The sequence below is a fragment of the Phocoena sinus genome, chromosome 11 (genome assembly GCF_008692025.1).
Source record: "Phocoena sinus isolate mPhoSin1 chromosome 11, mPhoSin1.pri, whole genome shotgun sequence".
NCBI lineage: Eukaryota > Metazoa > Chordata > Mammalia > Artiodactyla > Phocoenidae > Phocoena > Phocoena sinus.
In genome coordinates, this window is record NC_045773.1 from 65,316,103 (window position 1) to 65,327,382 (window position 11,280).

The window sequence follows — 11,280 nt, forward strand, 5'->3', positions numbered from 1 at the left end:
AGCAAGGGCATCTCCTGAGAGCAGAGGAGGAGGCCAGGTGAGAGGACTGCCCTGGGCTGGCCCAGGAGAGTGGCTTTGCAGGCAGACAGCCCTCAGAGGGCGAGCCCAGGGTGTCTTCCATCCAGCATGCCTGGGGGTCCCTGAGGCAGAGGATCCCTGAGGCAGGGGCTCCCAGTGGGAGGGAGGGCCTCTCGGAAGCCCAGTCTCCTGCTAAGAGGTCATGGGGTGGGGGGACCTTCAGAAGCTGGTCCCTTGAATGGGGAACATTCTGCCATCATTACTTTTAGGTAGGATGTGATGGTGATTGGAGAATAAAGTCTTAAGCCAGGTGGTCAACAAGGAAGAAAGAGAACCTTTTTCTTTGGAAAACTCACCACGAAGTGATGGGATACCCCAATACACATGTACCCCACAACAAAACCTACCCCTGTAGGATACATACACTCCACCCGCCCCAGCCCCTCATCTCCCCTGCCTCTTTCTACCTCGTGTGTCAGTTATTCGAGTTCTCTTATTCCCCTCAAATAGGCGGGGGTGGGGTGGGGGGCCCTTGTCCCATCACCCTTCCGCCCCAGGCTTCCCGGACTACCTATGCCCGTCCACCACCTGGGGGGCAGGACACACCCAGGGCCCCCACGCTGCCCTGGGTCTCTTTCCCCCCCGAGTCCAGTTTGCCACTCTTCCTGACTGGGGCCCCCCTGGGACACTCACCCTGGGCCTCTCCCTACAGTCCAGGGCTCTGGCTGCCTCTGTGGTCCATGGGGCTTGGGCACTTTGGCTTCTTCCAGGGTGAGCAGGGGCAGCGGCAGGCCAGAAGTGAGAGGAGGCTAGGTCTTGTTCAGGGCTCTCCGGGCCTTATAAGCAGAGGACCCTCCTCCCCCACCTTGGGTTTCTGTGAAGCCATGGGGAAGAAGAACAAGCAGCCAGAGGAAGGAAGAGGAACGGCCCCTGCCTGTGTGGGCACATGCTTGGGAGCTGCAGAACTGCAGCTTTCTGATACTAATAAGCCTCATCCTAACTTAAGCTGATATTTCCACAGCACTTCCAAGGTCCAGGAACTTTCTCTGTTAACTCCTCTGCTCCTCACGGTGACTCTGAGACACATGTTCCTGTCACCTCCATTTGCAGAGGAGGAGACAGGCCCAGAGGGCAGAGCTGGGTTGTGAGCCTCGGACCCCCGACCTGATCTCAGGCTGTGTGGCTCCTGAGGCCATTCTCACCCCCTAGGCGGGCTGCTTCTGAGCACCTGGAAGCCAACTTGGGGGTCATCGAAGCCCTGACCTTTGAGCCCAGAGAGGGGAGTAGTCACCTTCCCTGACCACCTCACGTCCAGTCCTGCACCACTCTGCCTGCCCTGCCACTGGCCTTGCCACTCGCTACCTTGTGTCCTAGTGTTCTTACCTCAGCTGGTTGAGGGCAGGGTCTGACTCTCGCTCTGCACACAGCAGGTGCTCATCAAATGTCTGTGGAATGAAAAGGTAGGGTGGCATTGCCATGTGCCGTACCAACAGCAACCAAGTGACCAGACACCTGCCAGGCCTCCAGGGCCACAAGGGGGACAAGGAAGGCACCACCAAGAGGTGGGAACAGACTGGGATGATAGGTCACTGTGGACCAGACTCAGTGGAGGAGGTGGCTTTTGAGATCCAAAGGGAATGTGAGTAGAGACGTGCCGAGTCTAGCAGAGGAGGCAGACGTGCAAACCACATAAACAACACCGCTTACAAGAAGTGCCAGAAAGCAAACATGCACACAGACCACACAGGTCGGGGGAGGAAGTGCCGGAAACCCTCCCTGCCCGGCATCTGCGTAGGTCTCTACAGAGCGATTTTACATGTTATCTCGTTTTCTCCCAGCAGACGGTAATGTGAATTCCATTGACCCCCGCGATAACGCGGGCAGGAGCTGTGGGTCCAGCGCGGCCCCTCCAGCCCCCGGGCGCTGAGGCCAGGACGCCCAGGCAGCTTGAGGACCACTTAGTCCAGAGTCGCTGAGCGCCTGCCCCGCGTCCAGCAGCAGCGCCCTGGTGGACAGAGTCCCTGCCCCGAGGCCCTTATGTCCTGGTGCGGGGCGTCCAGTGCTGAGTGAACACAAAGGCTCTGGAGAAGACCAGAAGGGCTCGGCCCCACCCCCACCCCCCCACCCCACCCACCCCACCCCACGGGCTGCCGGCTCCCCACAGCGCATGCGCAGGAGCCGAGGGCACCCGCTCTCCCAGTCCGTGGGCTGAGGCGGGCGCGGTTACACCCCTTGGAGTGCCTGAAGTTGAGACCTAAGGCTCTGTGACAGGCCAGGCTGTTTCAAGAAGCAGGGACTGTGTCACCCCTACCCTCCCCAGCCCGGGGGTCTGGTGCTCGAGCTCCTTCCTGCTGGCGGGGTAGGGTGTGGCTGGAGGCTTTCCTGTTGTCACTCCTAGGACCCCAGGGGACACCGGGAGAGCTGGGAGGAAGGTGTTGGGAAGTGGAGTACGCTTTGGTCTGGGGGTAGCTCCATCGTGGGGAGTCAGGCTCTTGTGCAGTGACCATACTGTAGAGAGGGTGGAAGGCAGGCCTGGCAAACCTTAAGTGTGGGCTGACCGCCGTGGCTTGGGTCTCCCTGCGGAGCTGTCTGCTCTAAGCCACTGCTCCTCTGGTCTGGGGATTTGGCCCCTGCCCCTGAGGAGGTTGCTCAGTCGTTAGGAAGAAAGCAGAGAACAGCAGGTTGGCAGGCCAGCCTGGCAGAGGCAGGGCAGGCGGCCCGTGGGATCACGCAGGGGCACTGGGCTGGGGGCAGAGACGGGCCCAGTCAGGCCCTTTTCCCAGGGAAGGGCTCATTTCTGAGCGTCCAGGGCAGAGATTCAGGAGAGACCCCACAGCCATTCTTACTAAGTCACCTGACGGCACAAATACCCTGAAGTTGCCTGTGGCCAACTGCTTTCCTTGCCGACACTCAACACGGGGTTCAGACATCTGAACATTTAACAGGAAAACACTCGAGGAAGTTGAGTCCACCGCCCGGTCATAGTGACTGAGATTTCTGCTTTTTCTACTCTAGCAAGAAGTTTCGTTTGAATGCCTTTGAGCTTCTTGAAAGATCCTTTGCAGCATCTCAGGAGTCCGTGCAGGAATCAGATTTCTGGGGCGGGGGCTGAGCTCTGCAGAGGCCTGCGCTTCTGTAGCCTCCACAAAACACATTTCACATAATCCCCTGTGGGCCCACACAGTGGAGTCTCTCAAGCCAGAGAGCCACTTCCTAAGGACAGTCTAAAGAGAATCTCTCTGCTTCTTCCCTCTTGCTCCCCTCCTCCCAAAACACAACCATCCCCCGCATGCCCTCTCCCCACCAGCAGTGAGCTCAGCCCAGGCAGGTCTGACTCAGCCCAGATAGTAAGCTGCCTTTCTGGAACACTTGCTGGGTGTCGGGTCTGGGGGAAATGCTTTGGACACTTTCGTCCTCCACCCAGAGAAGCTGTCATTGACCCCACATTCTAGATGTAGAGGCTGATCCTCAGAAAGGTTGACTCCCAGAGGTCACATAGCCCTTAAGTGGCTGAGCCAAGACTGTGATTCCCGCGCTGCCACCTGGGCTGCCCTGTGGGCTCTGGTCACCTCCCCAGGCCCCCAGGCCTGGCAGAACACAAAGCTGCCCCTGTGTTGTGTGTCTGCCGACCTCTCCCTGTGTTGTGTGTCTGCAGACCTCTCCCGGAGCTGCTCTCCACCCTCGCTGCTGGACCAGCTGCAGATGGGCTGCGATGGGACCTCGTGTGGCAGCCTCAACATGGAGTGCCGGGTGTGCGGGGACAAGGCATCAGGCTTCCACTACGGTGTTCACGCGTGCGAGGGGTGCAAGGTACGGGCAGTGGAGGGGTGGCTGCCCATCGGGGCTGTGATCACATGGTGAGTTGACCTGCCAGGAAGGCTTTCCCTGCTGCCGGGCAAGGTCCTGACCATACCCACTGTGGAATTCCTGCCTGGGAGGCAGCCAGGCCCTTGGGCCCGTTCCAGGCTTAGCTCTGGGTCCTGTTGTAGAGGAGGGGTTCCCTCGCTGGGCCTGCCCCGCTGGGTACCGTTGGTGCCGACCCAGTCACTCACCTGGGCTCTCTGGGCTGCTGGCGCCCCCTGGGGACCTGACATGAGAAGACAGGTAGGACAGGATGAGGGTCTTGGGCTTGAGCCATCTTCCCAAGGTCAGGGTTTCCTGCGCCTCAAAGCCCGAGGGGGCTCTTTGATAAAAAAGGAAACGTTATATTTCTTTTTCTGGTTTTGCTTTTGGATTCTTCCTCCTAACTGCACACCCATCAAAATTTCACATATTATTTTATTAAACGACTACCTAGAAAAGATGCAGAACCAGGTTGCGTTTACGAATAAATCAAGTTATCCACAGTACAGTTTTGTGTCACCAAACTAACAAAGAAGCACTTAAAATAAATATGCTATATTAATTCAGTTATTTTCAAAAGTTTTAGAGTTGTTTACTTTCTTTCTCCCTCTCTCCTCCAATAATATTTCCCCCCCATTACTTCCAAAATTCAGGAATTGTTACATCTTGATGCGTAACCAAGGCCCCTGGCACAACCCAGCAGGCAGGGTTTTACCCTTTCTCCCTTCCTCGTGGCTTTTCTCTTCCTTACCTGTCCCCTGTCCCTCAGGGCTTCTTCCGTCGAACAATCCGCATGAAGCTGGAATACGAGAAGTGTGAGCGGATCTGCAAGATCCAGAAGAAGAACCGCAACAAGTGCCAGTACTGCCGCTTCCAGAAATGCCTGGCACTGGGCATGTCGCACAACGGTGAGCCAACCTGAAGCCAGGTTTCCGAGAGCCCAGGAACAGAAAGGGGGTGCCCTCAGAGCAGCGCCCAGCACACAGTCAGTACGCGGGTCAGCTTTGCCCTTGCTGAGGCCTGCCTTCCCAGACTGCCCAGGACCCGCCATGCTTCCCAGGCCAGGGCCAGTTGCCACCTGTCTGCACCTGAGCCTCACCCTCTCTGGCCCAGAAGCGACCTGGGAATTGACCCTAACTCCAGTAGTGTTGGAAACACCACTCCCGGAACCTTGAGCCTGTCTTGGATGACCTGACAGGGTGTGAAAAGCCACTGCCAAGGCCCAGGATCCCCTCAGGTTTTCTTGGTTGTTGAGGGCAGGCAGGAGCCAGTGAGTGACCACGTGTGTCAGCTGCCAGGAGCCAGGCTGGAGTTTGCTGGAGACCGGCACTCCCGGGAGACAGAGCCTGCTGGGCTCTGTGAACAAGACAGACAGAAGCCCTGCCCCTCCGGAGCTTATATTCTGGAGGGGTTCCCCAACATTCCAACTTGCTGGCTCTAGAGCTTCCTAGGGCCTTGTGCTCAAAAACTGTGTCTCTGTCTTCGGCTTGTGTACCTTAGAGGTGCTGGCCCCTGCCCAGGCTCCTCCATGACTGTCCCCCTTCCCCGTGCAGCCATCCGCTTTGGCCGGATGCCAGAGGCTGAGAAGAGGAAACTGGTGGCAGGGCTGACGGCAAACGAGGGGAGTCAACACAACCCCCAGGTGGCTGACCTGAGGGCCTTCTCCAAGCACATCTACAGTGCCTACCTGAAAAACTTCAACATGACCAAAAAGAAGGCCCGTGGCATCCTCACCGGCAAGGCCAGCCACACGGCGGTGAGTGTCACTGCTCAGCCTGGCAGCATCCCGGGCTCTGGGCCCTGCTGCCACCTGCCTGACTCCTGGGAGAACCAGGCCTCCTCCCTCCCCTCACTTCGTGGTACAGGCAAGGGGTACGGGGCACACATGGGCGGGGGTCCCCCGAGGCCTGGCCTCTAACGGGGCCTGGTTTTCAGCCCTTTGTGATCCACGACATCGAGACATTGTGGCAGGCAGAGAAGGGCCTGGTGTGGAAGCAGCTGGTGAACGGTCTGCCCCCCTACAAGGAGATCAGCGTGCACGTCTTCTACCGCTGCCAGTGCACCACGGTGGAGACCGTGCGTGAGCTCACCGAGTTCGCCAAGAGCATCCCCAGCTTCAGCGACCTCTTCCTCAACGACCAGGTGACCCTTCTCAAGTATGGTGTGCACGAGGCCATCTTTGCCATGCTGGCCTCCATCGTCAATAAGGACGGGCTTCTGGTGGCTAACGGCACTGGTTTTGTCACCCGTGAGTTCCTGCGCAGCCTCCGAAAGCCCTTCAGTGACATCATCGAGCCCAAGTTCGAGTTTGCTGTCAAGTTCAATGCCCTGGAACTTGATGACAGTGACCTGGCTCTCTTCATCGCGGCTATCATTCTGTGCGGAGGTAAGTGAGGGAGGGGCAGTGGGTCAGCCCCGCACAGCCAGCCCTCCTGGGGGCTGGGCCCTCACTGCAGGGGCCGAGCCTAAGCTCTGACAGCAGGAGGAAGGGTCCATGTGATGATGGCAGTGGAACATGTAAGGCACTAACTGTGTGTGCAGGACCAGCTCCATCTAGTATAGATGGAGATGAGGTAGAAAAAAGACTGAAAGGAAACATACCAACATGTTGATGGGGGTTATTTCTGATAATGGAGAAATTTTCTGTGTTTTACCTGCATTTTCCAAATTCCAACACAATAAATATAGTAAGACTCACGCTGACAGTGGCATAGAGCTTGCTTCATGCCAGGCACTGTTCCAGTTCCTTTTCCTAGATTATAACTCTTTAATCCTCATAACGACTCTATGCCAGAGGCACTTCTGTTATCCCCATTTTGCAGATGAGGAAACTGAGGTCCAGAGAGGCTGAGTGACCTGCCCGTAGCCTCATTGCTAGTCTGCGGTAGAGAAGAGGTTTGAGTCCAGGCAGGGAGGCCCACTTTTCCCAGGGCCAAGTTGCCCACACCGGTGGGGTTAGGGGAGCTGCCCTGCCCTTCTGAGACCCCCTGTGTGCCTGCTGCCTCCCACACCTCTGCCCTCTGTCCCCATAGATCGGCCAGGCCTCATGAACGTGTCACAGGTGGAGGCCATCCAGGACACCATCCTGCGCGCCCTCGAGTTCCACCTGCAGGCCAACCACCCTGACGCCCAGTACCTCTTCCCCAAGCTGCTGCAGAAGATGGCTGACCTGCGGCAGCTGGTCACCGAGCACGCCCAGATGATGCAGCGGATCAAGAAGACAGAGACCGAGACCTCGCTGCACCCCCTGCTCCAGGAGATCTACAAGGACATGTACTGAGGGCTTCTCTGTCGACCAGCCGCTGAGCACTGGGCCTGGTGGCCGAAGGGGAATCACACACAGTCGGCCCACCTCCCTCTCCCTTTCCCGGCTCCCTCCCTTCTCAGCTCCTCTGTCTTCTCTCATTTCTTTGTTCTTTTTCTTCCTTCCTCTCTCGCCCTCCCTTTCTCTCTCCCCATCTCCGTGTCTGTCCCTCTTCTTCTTCCTGTGAGGCAGTTTGTGTTATTTCACCAGCAGCACAGAACAGCACCTCTGCTTCCCCACCCCCCGCCCACCCCGCGCCCCCCCTACCCCGCAGCAGGAGGGGCCGTGCCTGCCCTCTGCACCAACAGTCCCCTTCTCCCGTCTTCAGTCTTCACAGCAAAGGGCTCGAGCCATCCAAAGAAACACTAAGCTCTCTGGGCATGGCTTCCCAGGGAAGGTAAGCAGGGCCAGGGCTGAGTGCAGAGCGGCCCCTGGTCACCGGGTCCCTGGCGGAGGATGCCTCCCCCAGCAGGCGGCCCGCCCGGGCTTCAGCTTGGCTCCCAGCAGGCAGCGCACACCTCAGCCCTGCTGAGCCGCCGCCCTTCCCTTCTCACCCGTCTCGCAGGCCAGTGTCACTGATGGCCCCCCACGCTGGCCGCTGGGGGACACGCGCCCAGCCTGGATAGAGGTGGGGTTCCCTCTGGGTGGGGTTCCCTACACCCCCACTGATGAGGAGCGAGCTTAAAGAGAGGCGGAGGGAGGTAGGGGAGATGGCGAGCCGGAGACTTGCTTCTGAGCCCAGGCCTGGGGCAGGTCCCCCATCAGCACCCCACTCTGTCTGCCTCTCTGCAGCAGCCACCGAGTTCTGCCTAGAGGTGTCGGCACCGGCACCGCGCTCCCCCAGGCAGCGCCAGGGCCTGGCCTCACAAGCGCCCCTCCTTTCTCTGGCCTCCAGGAGACACTGGCAGTGGCTCCAGCCCAGCTGAAGCTCACTCCCCACACACACTCCCTCCAGCCCACACACCACAAGCACTGAAATCACTTTACCTGCAGGTTCCACACCTCTCACCCTCCCCTCCGAGGCAGGCGAGTGCCCAGAGGGGCCTGCAGGTGGACGGGCAGAGCTGTGCCCCTGTTCCCGAGGCTAGGCTAGATCCCTTGGTGGGCACGGGGTCCTGTGGACCCAGCCCAGCACCTGCTCACAGGGGAGGTACTGGGGATAAACTGATCCTTCTCGTTTGTGACACCCTCTGTCCCAACAACTCTGCTGCCCTCCCCTTTTCCTTGTATTTGGCCCAGCTGGTCACCTGGAACTCTCCCTGTACTGCCTCTGGTGACCAGGGACCTTGCTAGGCCCAGTCCCACTCGTGGCCCCGCCCCTCCCCCTCATCCCTATTGATAAGCACTCACCCCAGAGGAGGGGCAGAAGCACAGCTTGGAGCGCTGCCGTCTGAGCAGAGGACCGAGAGCCTACCCAGGCTGCTTCTCCAGGGAGGCAACAGGTCTGGAGGGGTGAGGGGCTGGCTGGCATCTCTGAGAAAGGTGGCGGGACATGTGGGGTTCGAGCCCAGGCTTCCTGGGTCCTGTCTGGTCTTCCTTTCGGAGGGGCCTTTCCATGCCTGAGGATCACTCTCTACTGGCAAGATTCTCCCCTCCCCTCCCCTGCCATGCACCCCATCGTCATCCCCCTCCCCAGTTCTGGTACTGAGGATACAGCTCTTCTCAGTGTCTGAACAATCTCCAAAATTGAAATGTATATTTTTGCTAGGAGCCCCAGCTTCCTGTGTTTTTAATATAAATAGTGTATACAGACTGATGGAACTTTAAATAAATGGGAATTAAATATTTAAGAGTTGATTTAAGCTAACTCAGCTTACAGTGTTTTTCCTGGGGGCTGATGAGACCCCTCCCCCTCTTCCACATCCAGTGCACAGAGGGGGAGACTTGGTCAGGCAAATGAGACTGTGGGGTGCTGGCCCGGGTGGCGGGGTCATTTCTGGCTTGTGGGGCTGCCCATCGTTCCCCCTCACCTCTTGCACTGCTCACCACTCCTCAGTCAGCAAGGTTTGTGGAGAACTGAGAAGATGCCATCCCACCCGGAGGGAGCATTTGGGGTGGGAGGGGGAGAAAGGATACACACCCTCTGAGAAGGGTGTGTGGAACCATGGCACAAACCAGGTTTGGGGGTGAGGGTGTCTGGGAGGGGCTAAGAAGGGCCTGGGAGGAGGCAAGTCCCCTTGGGCCTTGGGTGGTATGTGGGACTTGCACAGGTTTTGGGGGGTTTTTTGCCATGCCATGCGGGATCTTAGTTCCCCAACCGGGGATCAAACCCATTCCCCCTGGAGTGGAAGCACGGCATCTTAACCACTGGACGACCAGGGAAGTCCCTGGGACTTGCACAGTTTTACCCCACAAGACATCAGGGCTTTCCTCTCCTTAGCTGACACCCCAGTTTTCTCCTTTACTTACAGTGGTACCATCTCCACAGGCAAATGAATCAAAAATTTAGACTAAAAAAGAAAGCAACCTTAAGAGAATTAGAAGATACTGTCTTTGTGATAATTCTGTAAAACTTCTGAAACTTAAAAAAGTTTATTATTAAAGGAAGAAATGGGGTCCCAGGCTGGTAATATGCCTGAGGAGCCTGGAAGAAGCAGATGCAAAACCCTTCTGGAGGACAGACACAGGCAGTACAGAACTCCCACAAAATTACAAACATGAAGAGACAGCCTGCATGAAAATAAATAGAATAATGAGTGAAATTAGAGCCCCAGGACATCAAAAAGTATAGCTATTGATTATCATATAAGAGACAAATAAGTTTTATATTATTTAAAAATATAAAGATATGAAAATCATACTAAAGAAACAGTTTACTTTTTAAGGAAAAAAAAAAAGACAAACATTTTAAAAGAAATACCTGGAACTTCCAGAAAAAAAAATGAGTTAAAAAACAGACACAGCCAAAGAGATCATTTTTGCCCCTCAGAAAAGATCTGTAGAAATTATCCCCAAAATAACATAGGAAAACCAAGATAGAAAATGTGGAAAGGAAGAATAACAATACAAATTCTCATATACTGCAGAAGAGAGTAGAAGTTGATAAAATCAACTTGAAAATTTGGCAAAATCTTGTAAAGTTAAAATGCACCTGTGGAAGCTGTGAGGCATCACCCAGGTTCCACCCCTCAGAACCGAGGCACTGAGGTCCGTGGCTGCTGGGCTCACAGCTGAGTTCCTCTCAGGAAATTGCCTGCAGTGAAGGGGGCCGCCTTGCCCAGGATAAGCACACACCCTCCTCAGGGGCAGCCTATAGCCAACATGTGGGGACAAGCCAAGCCTCTTTGCCCCAATTTGAAACAACGTGAAGAATTGTCCAGCTCCAGAATTGGGGCTTCTGTCCTAGGTACATTGCAGTTTAATTTCTCTCTCTACCCAATCCTGCTTCCTACAATTTCTTACAGGTGTTGTTCTCAGGAGCACTCCCCAGTGAGTGTCCTGCAAGTAAACCTCTAAATCTATTTCCTGGAGAAGGCAGCCTGACATAGTACCCTAGAGTGAAAGCCACCAAACTGCACTAAGACTCATACACATGTTCTTTACAGCAAGAGCAAAAACTTAGAAACAATAAAAATGTCCATCAACAGGAAAATGGATAAATTTGATATATTTATACAATGTTTAAGAAAAAAAAACTAGAAGAGTTGGGGAGGGGAAAAAACAACCTAGAAGAAACACACGGGGAAAATTATATATAATCTTGAAGTGGATAGACCTTTCAAAAATCTCTTGTACACACAGAAGTTTCTAAGTTTCATGCAGTATACAAAAAACTTAAGAGTCTATAAAATAGATAAAAGATCTTACTACATCACACTAAAAAAATTTCTTCCAGTGGGGGGAACACAAAAAAGTCTCAATCAACCATGTTAAAAAAATGTGTGACATAATAAGACAAAGGCTAATTTCCTTAATATGTAAAGAGCACCTACCAATCAATGAGTAAAATGTCAACAACCCAAATGGGCAAAGGATATGAACAGGAAAAGAAATGCCTCTAAAACATGGAGAGATGCTTAATCTCATAGTAAGAGAAATGTAAATTAAAACTACAATGAGGGGGGAATTCCCTGGTGGCTCAGTGGTTAATAATCTGCCTGCCAATGCAGGGGACA

General features: G+C 55.2%; 1 protein-coding gene across 2 annotated transcripts in view; it reads left to right on the plus strand.

Annotated features, from left to right (window-relative positions):
* PPARD (peroxisome proliferator activated receptor delta) overlaps positions 1-8,972 on the plus strand; it is a 77,131-nt gene extending 68,159 nt beyond the window's left edge. For both annotated transcript variants that reach the window (XM_032648604.1, XM_032648605.1), the window contains 5 exons: positions 3,674-3,828; positions 4,631-4,769; positions 5,415-5,617; positions 5,797-6,247; positions 6,894-8,972. In XM_032648604.1, coding sequence (XP_032504495.1) covers positions 3,674-3,828; positions 4,631-4,769; positions 5,415-5,617; positions 5,797-6,247; positions 6,894-7,141 — 1,196 coding nt within the window. In that variant the 3' untranslated portion in view covers positions 7,142-8,972. The remainder of the gene's footprint in view (positions 1-3,673; positions 3,829-4,630; positions 4,770-5,414; positions 5,618-5,796; positions 6,248-6,893) is intronic.
* Positions 8,973-11,280: the final 2,308 nt, after the last annotated feature.